General features: G+C 43.3%; 1 protein-coding gene across 1 annotated transcript in view; it reads left to right on the top strand.

Moving 5' to 3' along the window:
* Window positions 1–24788, top strand: part of hcn4 (hyperpolarization activated cyclic nucleotide-gated potassium channel 4) — a 62911-nt gene extending 38123 nt beyond the window's left edge. The window contains exons 6-9 of the mRNA XM_069657581.1: window positions 10167–10313; window positions 10502–10742; window positions 20521–20685; window positions 22489–24788. Coding sequence (XP_069513682.1) covers window positions 10167–10313; window positions 10502–10742; window positions 20521–20685; window positions 22489–24788 — 2853 coding nt within the window. The remainder of the gene's footprint in view (window positions 1–10166; window positions 10314–10501; window positions 10743–20520; window positions 20686–22488) is intronic.
* Window positions 24789–25329: the final 541 nt, after the last annotated feature.

The following is a 25329-nucleotide window of genomic DNA, read 5'->3' as shown; positions in this document are numbered from 1 at the left end:
TGGGATCTGCTGTCAGGAGATTTCACTCCGCTTTTCTATGCTAGACTAATACCGTAATCCACACACTCAAGAAGTGGACAATCCATCGGTCAATCCCCGGGGTTTTTCGAGGAAACAGGTGGCTGTTTTGGGATGGCCACCGGGAGGCCATGACAGGGACACCTGTTTGTGTCTGCTGGGACTCAGCCAGGAGAGAAATCTGCTAACTCAGACACCACCTGCAGAGATCCAGTGTCCAATCTGCCATCATACGCGCAAGTCATCATACTCACCTAACTAACTGATTCTATGCTGTCTTATTAAACAGAGCGTGGCGACTTTAGATATCTTAAAGAGACGGATCTCTTAAAGCAACCTCACTAAAATATCACGGAAGGGTGCACTTTGCAGGCTGACTGCTGATCGACCTTTTAAACCAAACACAATGAGAGATTTGTAATATGATTGGAATTAGGTAAACATAGAAATATTTGATGATAACATTGATGCGAATCCACAGCAGCATAAAACAGGTATAATTGCTTATCCTCTAACCCAAAGAGGGGTGCATGGCACACATTGGGTGAGAATTAATGGTGCATCAAGGCGCTCTGCATAAAAGAAACATTAACTCCACTGCTTTGAAATATCAAATAGACGCAGTGTTCAAAAATACAAGCCTCTCTTTACAAAATATATTTGCATATTATATGGTGGATCCTTTTAATAATATGTGTTAGTGTTAATCTGTGCTGTCATGTCAGTGTTATTGAACTCGCAGACTCAGCCTCAGAGTGGGTACTCAAAGTACAAGGACACTGAGGAGCTTTAATTCTCATCCAAACCTGCTTGTATCTGGAATAAATTATATAAAACAGCATGACATAAAGGGGTTGCTCTTGTTTTCAGCGTGTCGTGAAAATTAAAAGGAACAAATAACTTTGCCTTTAGACTCCACATTAATACCAGCAGCTTTTCATCTCGGCCTCACTGTCTTTGTGTCAAAACAACATCACAGTTTTCGGCGACGCTCTTTAAATACTTCATTTGGCGGGCTGACTCGACACATGCATAGCTGATGTTGCAGATTAAAGACTGTGAAATACGAAGAATTAGACAGTTTGACTAATTAGTGACTGCTGGAAATGCTACCAGTCGCTTTTCTTTTGGCTTTTTGCAGCCTGGAATGGATCGGTGGAGTTTGCAGTTTGGAGTTTTTTGTGTTGGGAAGCCAAATATGCCCATGTTGATGTTCCTAAGATGCTTTCATCGAGGCTACAAAACTGCATCATTTGAATACAGCTCAAGTCTGTGAAGTAGAAAGAATTATGTGTTGCTTGCTTGTTACGTAGACGCAATGCAGCCACAAGAATCATCGGTATTCTATTTGATGCTTATTCCACAGTTATCACACAATTATTTTGTAGCCTGTATAGGAGTTCAAACAAAATAAACAGCTTAGCTATAGTGATCACGTGGGATGGAGGGTCAATACTAGCTGTGTCTCAATTCAGAGGCTGCATCCTTTGAAGGACGCACTCTGCAAAGTCATATGTAGCCTGTGTAGACGCTAAGGCCGAAATGAAATGAGACGGTCTGGTTTACGGAGGATTTCCTGTTTGCATCACCAGCTGTTCCCGCCCTTAGCCTTGCATCACCAAATGCAGCTCCTGTCGCCTAGCAGCAGGAAGTTAGCAGGCTAGCAGGCTAACAAGCGAACATAATTTAACCTATTATTATAAAGATAATTTGCTTCAAGCCCCTTTCATTTTTTAAACATTTGTATCACTAGTTATTCGATTGTATTGAAACCAAAAGCTTTCATATTTCAAAGTGTATTCCTCGGCTGTGTAAGAGTCCGCCATCTTGTTTGAATTGGTGCGCAATGAATCTTGGGATATGTTTGGCACGATGCACCCGATGGACAAACGCATTTGTCGGCTGCATCTGAAGGAGCTTTTGAAATGGGACAGCCTTCGACCCGCCGCTGTGACATGATCACCCTTCAAATACGTCCTTCGAAGGATGCAGCCCCTGAATTGGGAGTCTGGGACACAGCTACTGACAATATAAAGTGAGTTGAATAAATATAAAAGTGATTAAGTTTGCAGCACCATCGCCACTTTACTGCCACATGCTGTTTTGATGTAACACTGACTCTGCATTAATCAGCTGTTAATAAAGTTGTATTAAGTCGAGCATGAACCTCTTGCACACACGGCTGTAAGGCAAAGACGAGGGGCCATCTGTCCCGTTGGCATGCAGAGGTAGTGTCCAGGTAACGGTCACATTTAGATGAAAAACAAACCAGCGAAACCCCTCTGGAATGTGATGAAGAAAAGCAGACGATGAAGGAATCTAAGAAGTGCACAGACAGTAAATAGGAAATGAGGATAAAGCTGTGGCTTCAAAGATGGTGAAAATTATCATCAGAAAGCCCGAGTATAATCTTTTCTGAATAGAATTCTATTATAATGTGGCACCATGTGATAAATGCCGGAGCTGTCAGAAGCTAGCGAGCAGACTCAAATGAGCTCTTAAATAGTAATCAGGCAGCCTGTTAGCTGTTACACAAAGTGGAGAGCCCAACAATCACACTAAATGCTAGGGTTGGAGTGTGGCCCCCACTGAGATGTAATAGAGCTTTATTAGATTCATTTTCTCTCTGCTAAAAATACATGCCTGATGCCAGTCTTTTGCTGTGTGTAAACAGAGCCTGTGGCTGCGGAATACCAGGAATTATTGCATTTTCGACCTGTTTGAAACACAATTTGCTGCAGGTGTTACTGACTGCATGGATTAGGTTGGGTCCATCTCAAAGGTGAATAGAAAAGAGACTAAAGCTAATCATGGTGTCCTTAGTGCTACCTTTTCTACACAGTGACTCTCATGTCCCTTGTGCTAGTGGGGCTAGTCATGAGAGCTCTTGTCACAGGATATTTTCAAATTAAAAGCAGTGATGTCCTTAGTGAACTCCGTACTCCCTGCTGGTTAAGTTGATGTTAATCGTACCAAATGAGGCTCTGACATGGAACATTTTTATGAAAGCCAGAAGTTGTATTCCTTTTGATTATTCCATCCATTATTTTACGAGTTAGAAAATCTATTTCTAATTAAAAGAAGAATTGTAAAAAATGGCTCCAAATCCCAAGATGAAATGTTCACATAGCTTGAAACCATTTTCTTGTAAAATATGACACCTGATGAATTTCTCAAGCTGTTAGGTGCACTTTCACTTTTACTCATTTTTGTACAAACCTTAATTTGATTAACTGTAGTATTATTAGAAGTATTATATTCTGCTGTGGTCACTCTCACCATTGTAGTACTCAGCGAGCAGTTCTGCTATACATAACAGCGTTTTGAGCAGCAATGGGTTAAAGCATCTACTGAATCCCCCTGTGGATCTCTTCCTCTTGTCTCAGGCATGTTGGGAACTATTATCACACAAAGAGAATTACATCTCCTCAGATTGGGGGCTCAAGATGGCGGCACATGTGACTGTGCATATGGGGTATGCCTGCTGCTTCAGCTGTCTGAAAGCCACTGTTTATCTGTCACGATGGCCCTCTGAACCTGTCATCCGTGCTGTCTTTCTTACTTAACAGAAGCTCTCTGATACTTTTGAGCATTTCCTATCACATGTCTTTAACAGCATAGTATTGATAGTATTCAGCCTGGGAGGGATGTTCTGTTTGTTGTTGGTAGTCAGTGATGAAATCAGGGATGCTCTGGAGGGACTTGTATATGAGCAGCGTGTTGTGGCATGCCGGTCCCAAATGACTTAAAAGGAAATGGCAGTGTGGTGCTGCAGCCCCTCCTCTCCAAATCTCTAATCAACACTTGGCAATTAAACATCGCTCTTTGGGGAATAGTTAATAAGAGGCTCAAAGCTGATTATTTGAGGGTGAGGAGGCTCTAGAGATCTTTTGTTCCCCCACTTTACTCCCTGAAGGAGGACCTGTGGAAATACAATAAATAGGCATCAGAGAAGGAATATGTTTTACTTAGAGTTTGACTTCCTTCTTCCCAGGAGAGACAGATATTGATTAATGCTGCCAGAAAACTGTTAAAACATGCAGTTTTAGTGTCTTTCTTTTTGACGCTAAATTCCATCTCTGTTTCATAGATTTTGTAGTCCTAGTAAGAAAAGAAGCAGATTTTATCCAACAGTAGAAATAAGTTTGTTGTGCCTTGTAGATGTTAAGTCATACAGTGAACCCAAGGACACAACTGTCAACAAGTTGAGGAGCTTAAGTCTGATTGTGCCTTACAGTAAGAGTCGTTCTCATTAGCTGGGACCTGACGGATGGCATTAATCTAAACCCTGTTACATTCCCTTTTCCTCTCTGTCTGCCACACAACTTTCACTGTTGAGTCAAGTGCTGTTGACATGCGCCAGAGGTGCTCTGCTCTGTCAGTGTAGCCCGTAACCAAAACCCAATCAAAGGTGCAACCATTGTCAATACACTGTACATTTACTGTCACATAAAGTGTATGCTTATTACAGAGTTTGCAGAGTTTGTTGCTGCAGATTTACAGCATTTCATAAACAGAGGAGTAGCAATGCTAACATGCTGATGTTGAGCAGGTATAATGTTTACCATGCTTGCTGTCTTAGTTTTGGGTGTTAGCATTTTGTAATTAGCAGTAAACACAAAATCAGGTTGATAGGAATGTCATTAGTTTTGCAGGTAAGCAAAGCACTGTATGGGACAAACCAAATTTGACTTGATGACAACACAAGATGAGGTCAAAGGTCAGGACTACCAAAGTTATAATGCTTCATTATCAGAGCACATAAATGTACGTATATCTGGAATAGTTGCTGAGACATTTGAGTCTGGATCAAAGTGAAGGACCTGCTACTAGCGTGGCTTAAAACCTTAATGCAGTTTCACACAACTAGAGCATGTAATTGGTGCTTCCACAATTAGTAGGACTTATCCATGGCTAGTGGAATAATTAGGTGAAAGATATGAGGTAGCAGTCATTTTATGTGACCACCTGTCTCACTGTAGCATAATTCCCTATACAGTATCTTAAGGGCTGCTCGTGCATGCTGCTGCCAGTCCTGAATTCAGTGGTGTTACGCCCATTTCACACAAGACTGAGCTGTCCTTCATCACATACATCACAAATATAGCAGGTGAATGCAGACCGTATATAAGACCTCAGTTAGTCTTATTATATGAGCCATACCCATGCACCAAGGTTGAGTAAAAGGAGACAGAAAACAGTGGAGGAAAATAAATGTTTAGAAAGTATAATTAAGTGGCTGACATCTCTTTTAGGCGATGAATTATTCATTCATTTTGTTTGGTAAAAAATTTGCATCCGCTTGGAGAGCAGCATGAGAGAGATGGGATTTGGGGAAAAAATGAAAAACAGGATAAAAGAGAGGGACAGAAAGAAGAGGAAAAGTACGAGTGGGAAATAGACCAAAGAATGGCCATGTGGAGAGAGATCAAAACTGAGAGAGAGGGGGAAAGGATTTGTGAAATGAAATATCATGCAGATGCAGTTCTGTACGGCTCAGTGGGCAGAGCAAGCCACTGCTGTAATATTGCCAAGGCTGTGGAAGTTAATAGGCTCACCCTCACGTGTTAAAAACCTCTATACTGTAATGTACTTATTATGTGGTAGGCAACAGTAAGGTTCTTACAGTTTATACAGACGAACAGTCCACTGTAACCGATGCAGATTAACAATCCAATGACAACATTTTTTTCCTTTTATGGTCGTGTCATTAAAAGAACAAACAATGTAGTGTTCTTTTGGAAATGAAACATAACCATCCAAATCAAATATGAGAAGCTATGGCTGAATAAGATATGGCAGAATAAAAAACAAAATCAGATGACAGTTTGTAGAACTTGAACTTTGACTTGGAAATAGACGATACATTTGATACAAATCTCTAATATTCTGTTACGTATCAAGCCATAAGCCATCTTAGCTTAGCCCAAATACTAGAAACAGAGGGAAACAGCTAGCCTTACTTTATTCAAAGATGATTACATATCAAAAGTGTTGGGAGTAACATGTTACAAAGTAATCCGTTAGAGTACTCAGATTACTTTTATGTTGAAACGAGTGATGTAACATGTTACTGCTGTAACTCAAGTAATCAGCAATTTAGTTACTTTTTCATAAAAAGTAATCCGTTAATGAAAAAAAATGCTGTATATCCCTTGTCCTTTTGTCACCACAAAAAAGAAAGAATCCCCAAAGCACTGTTTCTGTTTGTCTCCTACTTCTTGGCAGGTAGCTGCGTACCAGCTGAAAGTAAACCTACAGTTGTGTCAGTGTGCACGCTAACTCACCTAGCGAGATGGCAGAGGACAGGGACGTGGAAATATTACCATTATATAGAGTTTTTGACCCAAATGGACAAGAACAACATGATGGTGAAATGTAAGTTGTGCCTGGAGGATAAGTGCTTGTCAACTGCAAAGAGCTAAACACAGCTCCTCGACACTGGTGGCCCGTGTTGTATTGTTTTCATTGAAAAAGCTGTGCTTAATACTGTATGCCTCTCCCCAGTTCACTGTCAGATTGTTAGCATTATAAAGAACTGTTAAGGTTATATTAGATCTGTCATAGCTGTTATCAGGTTGCAGAGAGTTACAGATTATGGGCCATAAACTAGGCTGCAATGACGTTGGAGTCAATACAGTTAAATGTAGATGTACAGTAGGCTACACGCCATCCACATAATATAACAGACATTCGTAACGTGACGCAAAGGGGTTTTTAATTTTCAGGCTGCTTAGTTCTACCGTACATAGGCCTATTAGAAGTTGTATTAATCATTTCATCCAATGAATCTGTAAAGCATGTGTTTATTTCCCGAATGTTGAACTAAAGAAGGAAATAATCAGTTCTTAGGCTGTCCCCTACTAATCCAACATTTCCAACAGCCACCCTGCACTCGCTGGTTTTCAGAGTACAGCGAGGGAGGCTGAAGGTGGGATGATTATCTCCTTAATGCTGACTATGATTCGATTTAGCCGGGTAGAACAGGAGAGCAGAGATCCTCCTGGTGCCAGTGTGATGCCAGCTGTGCAGCAATAAGATAATTTCCCATCACAGGGGGTGTTATCAGCCCATCACAGCATCAGGAGAGCACCATCCCCCCATGCTCAGTGAGACTCAGCACTGATTAGCTAATATGAAGCGTCTTTGAATGACACACTAGTACTGAAGTACGGCTGTAGTTATCACAATATAAAAGCAATAGGACATTATCTTTCGTTTGTTCACTTGACTAATACCCTTTCATGCTGGATGAATCAGACTGTAACATGCAGCAAAGCTCAGGATAAATGGCTCTATTACATGTTGACATTGATTTTTTTTTTCTTTTTAATGAATCTCAAAAAAAAGCGACAGAATGAAGGAGATGATAATCCACGCCTTTGAAACAGAGCGCTGTGTCGTGGCATGTCTAATGCGGGAGACATAAAGACATTAGACAAGATGCAGAATGTGGGTTACACCTGTCATCTTCACCGGGACATCACACGCAGACAGCCATCTTCACTGCAATGCTCCGTCTGCAGCCAATGGGACGACAGCTGCAGATGTCTGTGATTGTTTTTCAGAGCTTTTCTTTCTTTTGGAGCAAAGGAGAAAAAGTTCTTCTCTGTGCAAAGATTCTATTTCATCATCAGATCAGTAAATGCTCAATTTTATGCCAAAGGGATTGTAGGGATAAAGACTGAAACCCTTACCCCATGACAGAGCTCATCCATCTCCCGACAGACGCACAGAGACGGATATCTAAAAGCTTCTTTTCACGTCTTATTCCTGCTTGTGCAAGCATTTAATTTTCCAGGTCACTTTACGCTGCAACGACACGTAGAAATCGTCAAATATTTCACTTGACACTCCTGAGAGGTGAACTGATATCTTAAGTCTTTCAGATGAGCAATTTCTTAGTTTGAATAGTTCAACTCATCTGCCTTTTCTGCAGCTTTATTGTTGTAGACTTTTTCCAGTATTTTCACATGACCATAATATACCCATGCACTTAACGATATCTGTTTATAATGTATTGAAATCATGATTACAAGCTTTTTCTATCTAGCTGGTCACAGTCTCAGGAGCTGTATCATCAGTATGCACAGACTGTTTTCTCTGTTTGTGGGGGACTTGAAAGGCTGTGGTCAAACACAGAAAATCCATCTAAATTTGGCAAAGAAGAAGAAGCACAGGGTGACCACTGGAGAGCGTGATAGAGGGGGCTGCATAAAGCAGGATTAAAACCCAACATGGTGTCGGTGGGTCAGTGCGAGGGTAGAAGCAGCTACCTGCTGAGCCTGGCTGGCGTCTGATCACACTCATTCCAAAGTGGATACAATGTACTTGACTCTTCCTTGATGTTTTATAGTACTACATTCTTGCAGTAGTAGTGTCGTGTTTCTTTTCTTCTCTACACACATCTTCTGATTTTCAGGACGCCTGACAGCCTTCCCGCTTTCATAAGAAAACAATGTGACTTGCATGAGACAACTGTCCTTATATACTTTGCTATATCTCACAAAAATAGGCCTTCTGAAGATCCCCTCTAAGATTAGTGCTGACTAGAGTATTAGAGCCCGATAACAAAGAGGGAGACATCTGAGGTCAGCCATGCCATTGAGTAGTAAGGCTGTGCAAAGTAGTGATCAAAGGGCACCTCCAGTGTCGCCCTATGAATGGTTAAGTGTGTCTTCTGTCTTTCATTGAGGGTCAAGGATTATACCTGTTATTATTCCTGAGGCGCTCTCAGTGTTCTTTGATCTGTATCACTGCTTCTTATACTGTAGAATCAATGAAAGGCCTCGTTTTATCAAACAACTTAAAGACTGGAGGATACAGACGCATGGAGTCTTTACTGTAAAACAAACAGTAAATACACTGTGCTTTGGTGTATGGGGTGTTTAAAGATACAATAAAGAAGTTCTCAGTTTCGTTCTATTTGGCGGCACCTAAAGGCGATAAAAAGGTATTGTGGGCGCATACGTCCCAGATAACCAGACGTCTACGTTTGGCTCCCTTTTTACGGTTGTAACTCTTGATTTTCCTCACTGATGGTCACTCTCCTTTTAGACTGTTTGCCTTCATCTGAGCGTCAAATTTGTTTCTTTTTCTTTGGATTTTCACTTATTTTTGAAGTTGTATCTGTAGTCATCGATCTTTTCTTTGTTTGTTCAGCCATAGTAGATTACTGTTTACTCGCAATGCTTACGGAAACCAAAAGTGCAGCCGCTTAGCTCCGCCTACCCTCTCTGGCAGACCAACCACTGCTGGGTGATGGAAAACGTGTCACTAACTGGGCGCCACTTGTGATTTTTTCCGCGAATGTTGCCACAGACACCCAGTCTGTAATAATACTATATACTGAAAATGCCATGGCTTTCATCAGTTGGCCATAGGCTCAATCACCATTGTGTTACCTCATTCGGCGATAGATAGTGACTTAACAGACATTTATTTACATGAAAATCTTTGAGATTATTTCATTAAGGACATACAGTATGCAGATACAGTATCATACAGAGGTTTATTATTTGATATTTTAAAACATGGCTCTGTTTTTTTGTAGAATTGGATTATATTGTGCAGCATTTTTTATCATTTCATCTTTACTTACATTTTAACTAGTTGTTCCTTTTTATTCCGTATGTTTCTCTCAAAACACATAAATGTATTTAGTTATTTCTTCCATCTTCAGTCCTTGTATTTTAACAAAAATATAAACAATTTTTATTTCATATTTCATAAAGTGCTGTTTAGTACAGCAACATACAGTAGGTGATATAACATGCATATATAATCAGATACATGTTACGGTGGCGGTTAACTGTCGAACCGCAAGGGGAGCGTTGGTGTTTCACTGCGGGTTAGAAAAATTCAGTACCGCCATAGCCCTGGTGATCAGCTTTGGGATGTATGTCTTTATTAGATTTTATAAGTTGTGGCGAATGTTTTCGGTCCTATGAGTGCGTGTTAATATAGTGGCAACTCCTAAAGACAGCGCAGACTGGAAAAGTGCTATATTGTTTAGCATGTATGCATCTATCTCCATTTTCCTCATGTGTTTTTCCTCAGTTCTAGCTGTTCCCTGCGGCTGTGTATCTGCAATACAATGCTATCGCCTTCAAGTAACGTGATTGTTTTGTGTCTCTGTGTCCCCGCAGTACAAACAGGTGGAGCAGTACATGTCCTTCCACAAGCTGCCAGCTGACATGAGGCAGAGGATCCACGACTACTACGAGCACCGTTACCAGGGCAAGATGTTCGACGAGGAGAGCATCCTGGGAGAGCTGAACGAGCCGCTCCGAGAGGTGATACGAGCGCTCCCGTCTGTGTTTGAACCTCCTGCACATTCTAACGCCTGTCTCCTGCTTGACATTTCCCTCAGTTCAGTTTCTTGAGGCCAAATCCAAACAAGAGTAAAACTGAGAGAACAGCTGACTAGTTCTTTAATGTCCTCCTTTCTTTCTGCTTCTGCTCTCTTTGTTTGCTCGAACAGGAAATCATCAACTTTAACTGTCGAAAGCTGGTGGCATCCATGCCTCTGTTTGCCAATGCCGACCCCAACTTTGTCACCTCCATGCTCACCAAGCTCAAGTTTGAGGTGTTCCAGCCCGGGGATTATATCATCAGGGAGGGCACCATCGGCAAAAAGATGTACTTCATACAGCACGGGGTTGTCAGCGTGCTAACCAAAGGCAATAAAGAGACCAAGCTTTCAGATGGCTCCTACTTTGGAGGTAAGACGAGCTGATGCTGCAAGGTCACACACTCACACACATCTTTGTGTGGAGCTGAAATCTGCTCTGTTTTAATATTTATAATGTGTTCCTTCAGCACTTTAAAGGGTTGGCCAGGGTTTGAATTTTGATTTGTGAGGCAACAGCCCTTAGATAATGCTATTCTGGCTCTGATATTAGCTAATGTTCATGCTCATGTTGTGCACTCCTTGTCACCTCACTTAAAATTCTGCTTCATGGTTTATGCAGGACTTTTGCCTTAATTCACATCATGAGCTGTCTCTTAAATGTAGGGCAAAAATCCAAACGAGGAAAAAAGCACTTGCTGTAGCGCAAATTAAGAAATATGCTTCCAAAGGTCAGAGAGGTGAAAAGCTGTGAAATTACATACTATAGAAAAGCTTCGGACTTGTGCGATAACCCGGAGTTGTTATGTACTTAACTGGTGTTATGGTCTTAATCGGGGTCAGATAATGCGTGGCCCTCCAGAGCCTATGACACATGTAGGAGACAATGCTGCCATACTGCCCTCACCAAATACCAATTAATTTGTCCAGTGACAGCGTATCATTTAGACTACACTGTTAAGTAATGAGAAACGGTGGCAAAGCATTTAACAGCACATGACCTGCCTGTGGAAGTTTAATTACGCCTTGCCTGCTCAAGTCTGTCTCCATGCCCTCTCTCTGGGGGGTTCCAGGGAAATAATGAAAAGATGGCAGGCAATCTATCTCTGCACATGCCAGGACTAATCAACATTTTAGACAACATGGCCCCGGCTCTCTCCGGGGCCATGTTGTCTAAAATGTTGTCCGAAATGTTTCCTCCTTCGCTCTCTCTTCGGCGAGGCAGAGTTCGGATTCAAAAGAGAAAAGAGAGACAAAGTGAGTCTACAGGCAGCACATGCATCATGGGCATTGCACAGACTGTGTGACTGCATGGATATCCCTTTTTACACTGCCAGTTTAAGGTGGGATTATTATGCCTCTGTTATGTTCCGTCTTCTATGTAGAACGCATGGAGGCTGAAAAGTGGGACGAAGTCGTTCCGCCTCTGAGCCGGCAACAGAGGTAGTAACAGAGGCGTAACAGAGGCGAAACAGGGTCTGTGTAAACTGCAGAGCTGGCAGGGCGGAACAGCGCTGTGTGTGTGTGTATTTGAAGCACGCGCTGTTTGTTTACACCTCGCGCACGTTTCGCTTCTGCGACGCCGGAACGCTATTTAGAAATACAAACTGGGGCGGCTTTACGAGGTGGCATGAGGACGGAGCTCCGTTACAGCGCTGAGGTGGAACCGCAGTGTAAAAAGGGCTAAAGACACTGAGCTGAGTGTACTCTTGATGGAAATGCATCTTAATTTTTTTTCTTGAGTAAACATGAGTTGAATAACCCACGGTGGTTTTGGAACAGAAACTGGCTTGCTTTAATCTTAAGCCTTAGATCTGTAATTATTTTCCCCTTTTGCGCATTATAGACTCCATTATCCTGTGACTATTCCTGGCAGTGCTCCTCCTTTAGGGGGTGGGGTAAGGGTGGGGGCTAGTGAGGTAAGCCTGGAGCCACTGGGAGTTTGTTACCAAACACGAGTTAGTCATTCATGAAATTAATTGGTGCAGGATCAGCACAGGGAGTATGTGGCACACGTCTCAGCGTGGCTGTCACTATCAGCAAGTAGGGAGTCAAAAGCATACGTTTTTCTAACATTATAAGCAAACATGGAGATCTGCTCTACGAGGGTCTAACTCTCTGTCGTGGATGTGTGAGGATGTGGAAGCAGAGCAGCGGCCGCCCCGTCGTTGGAAAGACTTCTTTTTTGTCAGACACGCTCAGCGTCAGCAGGCTCCGTTTGTTCGTACAGCGAATGGCACACGTATACGTACATCAACATCTCCACGAACTCATGTACCATAACTCATTCATTCATAGACAATCTGAATTATTTACACAGTTATATACTCAGCAGTCTGCTCCAGTTTGCCAGAGCCAGAGAGCCTTACGTCTAAAGTGGACACGACATGTCCTGGACGGGAGCGTCGGCCGGGCACACAGCAATCCAGCGGAGAGGGGAAATGTAATGTGACTGCAGTACTAACGCCAAGGGACACATGGATCACTGCCAAGCCCGCTCTCTGGATGCTGCTGTGGGCTCAGAAAGAAAACATGCACCCTCCACCCCCCTCTGCCTCCACTTGCCTCTTTCTCTCCTTATAGTTCAGTATTGAAACACTTATCTGAACAGCATCTCCGCTGCCCTCTCGGAGCCCAGACAGAGCAGGTTATTGTGTTGTTAGAGTCCATCCTTTGTAGCCCGCAGTAAATGATGGTTTGCCAGCGCACACTGCGGCTCTCTCCCGGGTGGAGTAGAGCTCGGTGACCTTGTGGTGGCCCTGCATGCCAGTCAGAGGTGCTTATCAAGAGCTGCCTTTGATTGCACCTCTAAGATGGCTTACTTTGCCTCTGAGTGAGTGGCTTGTAGCAGCGCTGTGAGTGAGACAGAGCCAGAGAGTTGGAGACGAAGGAGGGAAGCAAGTTGACTGCACAGTTTCCAATCTCCTGTGTCATCTTTTACGCAGTCTGACTGATTTTCTGTGAAAGGTGCGCTCTTAATCTGCAGTCTTGTGAAGTCCTGGGATAGGGAACTTAAACACCCTCTTTTTTTTTTTTATATTTGCCCTTTTTGATTCCGTCTCTGAGCTCAGACTGGCTGTGCTACAGAGCTGCCGAATGGCCACCCTGACTGAGTGAGTCAGTGAGAGAGGCTGGCAGCAGCAGAGGCCCAGGTAATCCTCCCGCTCCTTAACCCAGTTAACACCGCTGCACCTCTCATTCTGGAGCAGCATCAGCTGAAGATAGCAGCACCGCAGCAGTGTACTGAGTGACAGAGTGTGGGATATGATGATATATAGAGTTGTCTCATGCAATATGACAGGTTGGATGGGGTGGGATGATGTACAATACGACGCTGAGCTTTGATACCTTGTTGATGTCACACAACACAATATGCTGTTTGACATTGTTGGGCTGTGTCATCCAAACGCTAAGGATGCAGTGCAGTGGAATTGATATGAAGTATGGTGTGATATTCAATAATACACCACATAATACAAGTGTGTGTGATGTTACTGGATAAGACAAGGACGTCATCAGTTGGTTTCTCTGATAAAAAAACAAAGACATTTGAGACTAATGTATCTGGACATAAACACAATTATATTCTGGTCTTTGAATTCTGTTTTCTGTGTCTTTTGTTTGCTCACCAACATAACTAGCCTCGGTTCGGGGGGTAAAAAAAGAAACGATGAGATGTGACGGAACCCCAGCATCAGCAACAGTGCTGAAAAAACTCTCCCCTACCTGTCCCTACGCTTAAAAAAAATGGAAGGTGTTTGCGCAGCTATGCTAATGCTGTGAGGGATTGAGCATGGCTTGTCACAGTGAATCAGGGAGCCCACTGTGGATGTTTCAAAGGTTAGAGAGTGTCCGCTCCGTGGGCTGGGGGGCAGCGTCGTGGGAGGTAGATGGGAGGTGACAGAGGGACTCAGAGTCCAGGTGAGCTTTGCCAGACCGGGCTGCAGGACTCTGATACTTTACCACAGACCGAGCAGCCCTGCTCATACTCATTAATTCACATCCATGCACCATTGTAAGCAGAGAGGAAGGCAGGTACACTCATGCACACACTGAATCACATGCAGCTACATGCACTGTGAGACTTTAACTTATTTGAAAGCACATTCAAAGGCCAAAATTTACATTCACTTAGATTCATACACAGTAGTTTGCAGATACAGCCTTTTGCAGATACCCAATACAGAACATGGGTGCTATTTTGGATACATTTTAGAGTGCATACTGTACAACACTGTCAGGAAAAAAACAATATTTATATTTAATTGTGCATTAATCATTACTAAGTTTAACCCTTTAGTCTCTGATGCTTTGCTGTACAGAATTTAAGTGTCAGAGCTACAGCCTCAGAGCTACTTTTTGACCCCCCTCTACAGTCAGTACAACATGTAGACGCATCATAACCCATTATTCAAAAACTTGTGAAGGTAGTAATGCGAAAAAGATGTCTCTCATTCAGTTTTTCACCCGTCCTTGTGTCCACACACACACACACACACTCCCCATCTCTGACATCTTGCACGCCTTGCAAGCTGCACTCCGCTGTGAGAGCTCGGACTCTGGGGAAGCATCTATCCAGTAAGAGCTCGGGACACGTGGGCTGCACCATCCAACAAAAGACCAGTCATGTGTGTTCTTACCAAGGTCACAGCACATGACGTCTCGCTCCTCCTCTCCCTGAGCTGCATCCAATTTTAATTGGTGTCATTCAATTTTGATGAATGCTTTGTCACTTAAGTGCGAAAATGAAACACATCATTGCTCTGGCAAAGCAACATCCTCTGCTGCACAGAGCCTTTTAGAGATCGAGGCGTATTTGTATCTGTAGCAGTAAGTTGGCAAACACAGTTTTGTGAACAATCACTGCTGGGCCAGATAAACTCAAAGCAGAACAGGACAGCAGGAGGACCGGACAGGACGATTTATCAGGAAGTCCTTCAGAGTTTATTCTCATCTTTGTTTCTCTTCTTTTGTTACCCACTTTTCTCCTTCAGTGCTGTTTTAAGAATGAAAAATACTTAGTGCGAAGACATATTTAATTCACAGCCACTCAGTTATCTTGTGTCATGACAATATTATGACAAGCTTTTGCTAATTTTAGCAAACTAAGCCCTCGATTTTGAGTTATTTTTAATCGTCTCGTTCTGATTTACGACCACACAGAGATGTGTAATTGTAGAAGCAGGAGTCAGTTTGAGGAGAAAACACACACCCCTTACACAAAACAGGCTACACTATCTACACCAACTAAGCCTGTTCTAGGATTTCATGGAGGATTTGGGGAGCATTGCGATGAGTCACAGGGGATGTGAGTAAGCAGTGGGAGTAGAGCATTGATAAATAAATGGAGTGCAACTCACAAACCATCCGCAAAAGCTGCCTAAAGTTAAACAGTGCAATGCAGAACTTTACTTAGAGCTCTTAGTGAGATTATGTATTATATGTTTTACATTGTAGGGCATGTGCTTAGAGCCCCAAAGTTCAGCATTAAGTTAATATATATAAAATAAATAATCCCATTGGAGCCAATCCCGGCCGTTATTGGGCGAGAGGCAGGCTACACCCTGGACTGTTCAGCAGTCAATCCTAGGACTGTCACATATACCCCTTTCCCACCGAAATTAGCGCGTTCACACAGGTTTTTCAGACCCGGGAAGACCCACTTATAAATGCCGATTGTCGAAGTATACTCCTTTCGGCCTCTTTTCTGCTGCGTCACCGTCTAATGTCACAAACGTGCTGTTTGTTTATCAAAGTGGGCGCCAACAAATTTGGACGGGCGGAATTAGTAGCTGAGATGACAAGGAGTCTCAGCAGTTACCGAGCATAGCGCCGGAAATGGGGCGGAGATTAGCGTGTCGCCCCGGGTTTTGTGTTCCCATCAATGCCGATCGGAGCCGAGGCAATAATTACCCGGATGTACTGCAGAGTGATTTGACCCGAATCTGAATACCAATCGTAGCCTTTCCCATTAAGCAAAAAAAATGGGTGTTAGCGGGTTTTTTTGACCAATGGGAAAAAGGCTATAGAGACAGACAACCTTTCACATTCACACCTATGGGGAATTTTGGAGTCACCAATGAACCTAACGATGTCTTTGGACTGTGGGAGGAAGCCGGGGTATCTGATGGGAAGCCACGCATGCACAGGGAGAACATGCAAACTCCACACAGAAAAGTCCACTACGTCCGAACAGGAATTCAAACCAGGAACCTTCTAGCTGTGAGGCGACAGCACTAACCACCATGCAGCCCTATGAATGATCCGATAATTGTAAAATCATGTTGGAGGTTATGTGATGATAGAATTATTTCAAAATGACATTTTTAACAGTGATACTTTTATGTAATGCCAGATTTGTCATTTTCTATTGATAAGAAATTGAGACAAATCAAAACCGGAAATAAAAAGCTTGCTGGTAGATGAGTAGTGGATGGGATTAAGTTTTCCAAAAATATGATTATCTGTTTTGTGAGCCACAATTTGGTGAGTAGGTGACTTTTTGTCTGACCAGTATTCAGAGCAGTGTGCGGAGCCACCTACAGAACATTTTATTTAAGATTTCTAGTTGTTCCAGTTTATTTTTTAATTCTCTCTGATTTTTTTTTGTCCACTTTGCGTAAAAGCCATATTATATATCTTTTACCTACAGTGAATCCATTTCTAGCAACCCCCACTATTTCAGGCCACAGTTAAGCTCCTAATTTGACATTTTGTGATATTCAGGACAGTGCTGAGCCGCCTGCTTTTAGCCCCTTAAGAACTCAGAGATGTCCGCTAATCTCCTTTTGTTCAGCTTGGAGAGGGTTGCACCAGACCCAAACCCTGCCATGGATTTTTTTTTTTTCACACACTTGTAGTTCAGATGGCACCGCTAAGTGTCTGGGCTTCACTCGCTCGCTGCAAACACAGTTAGATGAGGCCAGAGGGCTCACTGCAGCTCACAGCCACATCTTGGCAGTATTGGCTTCATCCAGAAAGCCACGGGACAAGAGGATTTAATACAGAGCCGTGATGCTCCTCTCCAGAGGGGATTACTGGAGCAGTGCTGCGGGAAATGGACCCCCAGCACGGCTACATCCAGGGCTGCCCCGCGAGAACACACTTACTGTACACGCACACACGCAAAGCATACAGTGTACATGCACACACACAAACAGAAGAGCGGGGTATTTTTACCCTGACATTAACAAACCTCTCCTGCCAACTTGGCCATTGCCCATTCACCCATGCTTTATGTAACACACATACACATAACAGTTACACACAGAGGTTGTTCTTATGCTTCAGATACAGTACATATCCCTCATTGCCCGTCCTGTCAATTCATGCATTCTCCCCGTATCTTTTCACCAAGCTAGTTTTTCAGGCCATCAAATACAATCATAACAATTTTACAGTCAGTGACCAGAAAGTATTACGTCGTGTGCGGCCTAATGTATCCAATAACATCTCAATGTAGTGCTGATTGCTACATACGAGAAAAAAATGATATAACAATATTTTAGGCCATGTTTATTGGTGTTTTAATGTCGTTATTATCTTGAGATTAATGTATTAATTAGTTGCCAGATAAGTCAATAGAAAGAAAAGAGCTATTTTGAAAAAATGTACACGCCTTTGAAATCAGATCTGCTCTCTTTTAGCTTAAAACTATAAAAATTACAATAAAATGATGAGTTTGTGATGTGTGTGTCACTACAGAGGTGGCTTTTCCATGGCAGGGTTTTTCCCTTGCTGTGGAGCACACTTTTGGTACCTTGCCAGTGGGAGGAGAAATCCAGTACAGGGAGTGTCGTTGGCAATCAAGCAGTGCACAAAACACTGACACATATTTTGCCATCCACCTGCTCAGAGTCTGTGAACTATGCACTGCGCTTGCCACGGTGTCGGCTTAAAGATCCCCTTTTTAAAATTCTCTTTCACTATACATGCTGCTGAAAGTCACGATGTACAGAAAAAAATAGATCCTGATTATTTCAGCAATGCCAGGGAGGCAGAGTGAAGATTATCTGGTGCATACCAGCATCTGTCTTCGACAACAGCTAGCATGCTGTGGCTAATTAACTGAAAGGCTTTCCCTCTCAGGTAATTAACTCCTTATGCAGCTGCCTGATAGTGTTCTCCTTTACAGAAAGTTTTCCATCTACAGCCCCTGATGTAAGTGTTCTGCATTGTCAAAATGCAATTGGCTACTTTAAATTAAATCACGAGCAAACAGCAGAAGGCTGCTGCAAAGTAATTAAACGAACTAACGCTGTTCATGACATCAAACTTTCCAGTGAGCAGACTGCAGACATTTTTGTGTTTCCTGCAGCTTCCTAGTTTATTTGGTGACAATGAACAAAGATGCCACATCCTTGGTAAACAATAGAGATCAACCTACAGCTGATGAAAGAAAATCTTGGGTTCATGTTACAAGGTAGCATCAATTTTTTAACATTTAACCATCCCCTTACCTTCGACAAATTACTTTATTCTACAAAACATAGCTACTTATACAATATACTATGATATTGTAATAATAAAAAGGGTTAAGTGCTAATAAAATGTTTAGGGAATAAAATGAATGTACAATGTTTTTGTCATTACATTGTTATGAGCACTGCTTTTACAGATGACAGGAGTGATTGACGGACGCCATTGTTACCAGGCCGTAACGCACCCGGGCTCACTGACTGCATCTTTTTATTTCATGCACCCACACACACACATCTAACCATCATCATCATACCCACATGCAAAAACATACAAAACAAACAAGGCTATGCATGTGCTAGATTAATGCTGACATCCCATGCTCCACAGTGAGGCTCCTGCTGTGTCCGAGGCTGTAGGTTCAGGAAATGTAAAAAAGGAAACATAAAAACAAAAACATATTATATGTAAGAGGGTAAAACAGAAGCACAGGACAATGGAGTAAAAACACAGCCATGGTGGGGAGTCAAACTGCGCATGAGATTTCTGGAGATAAGTTGGATTACTTAAAACAATTTCATTTGAAATAGGCTAAGTTGGAGGGGGGTTGGGTAGGAAAGAGAGTATGTTTGGAGAATTGAGAGCATCTGTCTGGAAATGGGTTTCTGAGAAAGAGGGAGTGAGATAGTGAATACAGGCAGGGAGGGCACACGATGAGATGAGGGCTAAAGAGGAAAGACATTAGGGAATGTGTACACGTGGCACAAATACACGTCAAAGCCACCTAACCCCAGTCCATATAAATGTACGCACATGCATCACATACAAATGTATAGAATTTATAAGTGTAAACATTTAAGTTTGTTTATATATACACTGTACTTCTGTATAAAGTATGTATATAGTATATGTTGCCTGCGATTTCACCCTGCCTTACTGTCAAGAATAAAACACTGGCATGCATACACACACACATAGTACATTTACTTACATTTATGTACATAGACACACATCCTATGCAAACACAGGTACTTATATAGACACCTTCCTATTGAATAGTGCACACATGCTCCTGCAACGTCTGCATACAGTGGCGACACACATGCATCCACACACAGTGTCACTGTCAGAGCTCTGCAGTGCTGAAACTGTTCTAATGGGAGCATTATTTTCCTTAGCCGGCCTGGCAGATGTAGTATTCTTAAAACAGAAAAACTAAAACTAAACTAGAAAGTGTATTGTCTTTTACTTTGTCACTTAGCGTCAGTATATGTAATGCAAATCTTACGCTTTAGGTCATCTTGAAAGAGTTAAGGTAAATTGCAGAGGTGTTAAAGTCGCTGGAGAAATTTTTGGTTCCCATAATTCTTTGTTTCACTGGTGTGTGTGTAAAAAATCATTAACACATTATTGCTATGTGCTATAGTAGTAGTAGTAATTTGTGTGGAGGGGCAGTTAAAATGAAGGCGTACATACTTCTACATTTTAAAGTCATTTGTGGTGATGTGGTGACATTCACCTTTTAAATCTGAAATGGTTTTATCTAACTGGGATAAGCTTTTATTAGAAAATTTTACATGTTACCATTTCTATGGTGTAACTGTTTATAAAAGTGTTATCAACCATAGTAACTCTAGTATAACAGTTTTAAATAATTCAAACTCAAAGAGCAGTAAGCTTCTAAGTTTAACTCCGCTACATAATGGTCTCTTTTCTCCTGTGTTTTGTTGCAGAGATTTGTTTGCTGACGCGGGGCAGAAGGACAGCCAGTGTTCGAGCAGATACATACTGTCGCCTGTACTCACTGTCCGTGGACAACTTCAATGAGGTGCTGGAGGAGTATCCTATGATGAGACGAGCCTTTGAGACTGTTGCCTTGGACAGACTGGACCGCATCGGTAAGACACAGGATTTTGAAGATTTGTATTATTGTTTTTCACAAGATGCCAGCAACTGGTTTTAGCAAACGTTGCCAACGAATTACCTTTAGTGGAAACCTTACTCACCAACCCTTCACTTTGCATTTTTTGTTCAACAGAATTTTATGATTAATATTGTTTGATCCAGTCAGCACATCATGAGTAGACTACATGAGCTATGAGAGGATCTCTGAGTTCCTGTTTTAGCCTTTGCTTTTATGTTCTCATGAGTGTTTGTTCGGTATGGCACACTGACCCTGATAGGGAAAACAAAAACATTCTGACAAAACTTTAAAGCTGTAAAAAATACCTACCAACTGATTCTCAATGAATGAAATTACTTTCAAAGTTATCTGCATATAAACATGCAGATGGAGCTCAGGTTTTGAAATCCCTGCGTGACTTCTCTTACCCATACAATTGATATTCTCTCCATATCCATCACTGTTCCCAGGCTCAGCCTGAGCAGATGAAAAATTCACAATGAAAGGCACGCCTGTATCATCACTCAGCCATCGCTGCATGCTCTGTTTTATCCTCAGCTATGTTTAGAATGGAAGATAGAGGAATTGCTTTAGGGGGTCTCTTTGTAGAAAATGGGTGCTTTGAAAAGATGTGGAGGGCTGATAGTGATGTTTCTGTCAGACAGTCTCCTGTGGATGTCCTTTCTCCTGGGCTTGAAGTTCATATACACGCTTCTTCCTTAATAAAGTCACTCACACGGCAATGATCCACAAATTAATTACTGTCTTGATGGACTTTGTACAATCTGATAGGAGGTTTGAAGGTGATAAAGGCTCAGGTGGAGCCAGGGTCAAGCTGGATGTAGATACAATGCCTCAGCGCAACACCTCAACTAATCTGCCACCAGTCATGGCTGAAAATGGAGAGATTGATCTGGACCTAATTGCATTTACAGTATCTTCTGATTTCACAGCCTTTTGTTAGCCCCAAATTGAAAATGGCAGTCATGTGAATTAACCCTGTCAGTGCTCGTGCGGCCATTCAACAATGACTAATGGACTCTCGGTCAGAGCTGCACACATTTCTCTGGGAGGTTGGGTCAGCAGTTACTATGCCTGTCATAGTGACGCAACTCCAACTTGTCTCTTTGACCTTGTGCAAAGCTCCAGGGACTTCGTAGCACACGTGTTTCTAGGGTGTAAAGTGAAGTTGCACAGAAAACTAGGAGAAGGACCATTCTTATACTGAATTTCAAATTTGGTTATATACTTTTCTGCTGTTATGAGATGACTTATTCCAAACATTGCAGCATTTATATACAGTTTTATGATGCTTCCTTTTTATACTAGCAGCCGTTAACAGAAATAAAATGATGGCACCATCCTCTACGTACCAGACTCACTCTATCCCAGGCTGAACCTCCACTTCGTGGTACAGTGTTGGCTTTATGTTTTGTCCCTGGGACTAAGGGAATTACATTAGGAGCTAGTCTAAATCACACCACCTTCACCTTAGGCTGACATGCATCCTGAGCTTTTGTCTTTGGGTAACTGTCTCCTACCTGTTTTTTTGTTGTTGTTTTCATTCTGTGCTCCTTTATGCCTTGTCTTTCCCCTACTGCTGCATTACCTTGTCTTTTTAAAAATCATCGTCTTTATTTTCTTTGGTTGTTGGAAAATAGGGGGTTACTGCTATACTACAATATGACAACTTGTTTTTACTGCCTACAAGCTTCATACTATTTGGTCTCTTTCCCTTTTGCACTAGTCACTCTCTGAGTCTCTATTCTTTTCTTTCTGTGTGCATCTCCTTTTACAGGTAAGAAAAACTCCATCCTGCAACACAAGGTACAACACGACCTCAGCTCTGGTGTACTCAACTACCAGGAGAACGAGATCATCCAGCAGATTGTGCAGCATGACAGGGACATGGCCCACTGCGCCCACCTCATGCAGAACGCTCCAGCACAGACGCCGCCATCACCTACCCCTGTCATCTGGGCCCCCCTCATCCAAGCTCCTCTCCAGGCAGCGGCAGCCACAACCTCAGTTGCCATCGCCCTGACACACCATCCCCACCTTCCATCAACTCTCTTCAGGCCTCCGGTTTCTGTTCTCGGGTCGCTAAAGGACCCTCCCAGTCGTCTTAAGAAGTTCCACGGATTCGTTCCTCCATCCAAAGCACCTGGCTCTGCAGTGGACTCTCCCTCTAGCACACCCTCTAAACTGCGCACTAGTGTGGACATGCCATTGCTAGCCTCTTTTCGGGCTCAGCACATGACTTCAGGTAAAGGGGCAACTGGCTCTAGCCAACAGGCCTCAGGTAGTGGAGGCCAATGTGGATCTACTGGTGCTGGTGCTGCATCCAGTGGAGGAGGGGCCTCTGCCTTCCCCTTCGGACCATTCTCGTCCTCTGGTTCACCCTCCTCTAGTATGGCCCAACTACATCCACAACCACAGCATCAACAGCCCTTCCGCTCCAGCACCCCACCCCTTTCAAACCTCTTCCATCAAGGATCTACAGGTGGAAGCACGGGTTCAGGAATAAGTGGAGCGGCAGTTGGAGCCTGTGGTGGTGCAACAGGGTGGTCTTCAGGTGGAGCGATTGGAGGGTCTGTAGAAGGAGCCACTGGAGGGTACACCTCTTGGGCTGGAGAGGACTTCACGACTGGAACGGCAGAAGGACACTTTGGGTTGGGAGGAGCTACTTGTGACTCAGTAGAAAAGATCTCAGGGGAATCACTGGGAGGGACATCTGATGGATCTGTTGTTGCTGCTTGTGGCAGGTTAGCAGGTGGGGCATCAGGTGTGTCAGTGGGGGGTATTAACTTAGGGCCAATTGGAGATGCAACCAGGAGATCAATGTCAGGGACGTCTAGAGGATCATTAAAAAGAGCATCTGGGGGATCAGTAGGAGGAGCTTCTGGGGAATCACTGGTAGTGACCACCACTGGAGGATCTTTAGGGAGGGCCTCTGGTGGATCAGTGAGAGTCGTTTCTGCGGGCTTGACAGGTGGGGCCTCTGGGGGACCACTTGGAGGAGCTTCTGGTGATTCAATGGTAGGGAATCCTGGAGCGTCATTAGGAAGGGCTTCTGTTGGATCAACAGCTAGTCATATAGGGGGAGGTTCAAGCGGGCCAGGAGGAGGGGTGATTGGAGGAAATGTTAGCAGAGCAGTAGGGGGGACAGTAGGGAGCCATATAGGAGGGTCTACAGCTTGTCCTGTAGGTGTAGGAGGGACTGCTGGAATTACAGCTGGACTAATTAATTCCCGCTGTCAGAGTCCCATATCTACTGGCTCGTCCAGCCCAATGCCCGGACAGCTTCTCCATAGCCAGCCACCTCCCAAGCCTCCTCAGGTGGCTCCTTTGCAGCAGTTTGCTGGAGGGGGCAGGACTACGAGCGGCTTGAACCTCTTCCATACCCCTTCACAAGGCTCCCCATCCTCAAGTAGAGGACAGCACAGCCAACAGCCTGCTGAGGGTTCCCCATCTTCCCTTAGTCACTTTAGTCTGGCAGGCCTCCATTCTGGCCTTCTGCCTCAACAGGTGTCCCTGGAGAGGTCTGCCCTGGCCTCCCTGGCCCAGTATGGTTCAGCAAACGCCTCCCCCTGCCTTACCCCTGTGGCACCCAGCCCTACTATTCAAAGCCCGGTGGCAGGCAGAACTTTCCACTACAGCGACCCCTCCAGTGCCACAGGATCCCACACTTCTCTGCTGATGCCACAGTCTTCTCTCCCTTCACAGCCTCCCAGCCAGCCACACACGACAGGGAGAGATTCTCCACTGGGCCGCTTTTCCGAAGACTTGAAGCTTTTATCCAGCTCACATCAATCTCTGCATCAAGAGGTGGCCCAGACCTTAGGGCATCATACTCCTCCCCCCTCTGTGGAAACTGGATATTACCCCTCACCTTTTTCATCCCCCACTCTTGTGCCCAAACCCTGCAGCGCAGTGCCAGGGCGCATGACTCCTCCAATCCAGATGTCTCCAGGGCACCCTCACCAGACTCATTCCCCTGGGACCTCCCCAGCCTTGCATCTACGGAGGGGCTCTGCTGCCTTCTCATCAGATCTAGAACCTCAAACTGTCCGCTCTAAACTCCCTTCCAATTTGTGAGGATTGATCACACCCTCCTGTGCTCCTCCAAACTGAAACACACAGAAACTATCTACAAGTGTGGCATTCTTTTCTTTCTGTCTACAGACTTCACTGTGTTCCACCTCTCATTTTACCAAGATCTTAAATTTACTGTGATTTGAAAGACACTTTACTGGGTAACTCAGAAGTCTATGATACTTAATATTTATTTAATGCGTTGTCCTCTTTTTTTATTCATACATACTGTATATAGATAGAGATATATTTAAAACATAAGTTAATCAAGGGACTAGGAGGGTGTGCAAAATGATCTCCATTTAAAGGACAGTCATTTTCTTTATAAAACTATGCCAAATTCATCCAGTGATGTTTGGGAAGACATTTCAATGGACTACACAATAATACTCTTTTTCAGCAGGAACCTATGCACTAATACCTGCATGTATAAAGACTTTTTGTGTGTTTAAAAAAAGTACCTACATTTTTAGCAAAAACAACATGCTTCGAGACAGGCTGACTCTTGTACCATCGCATACAGGATCACATATTGTTGATCTAA

The sequence above is a fragment of the Semicossyphus pulcher genome, unplaced genomic scaffold (assembly GCF_022749685.1).
Source record: "Semicossyphus pulcher isolate SPU_LCO1_2020_fin unplaced genomic scaffold, fSemPul1.0.p SCAF_1, whole genome shotgun sequence".
Classification (NCBI taxonomy): domain Eukaryota; kingdom Metazoa; phylum Chordata; class Actinopteri; order Labriformes; family Labridae; genus Semicossyphus; species Semicossyphus pulcher.
This window is presented reverse-complemented; position numbering and strand designations above follow the sequence as displayed.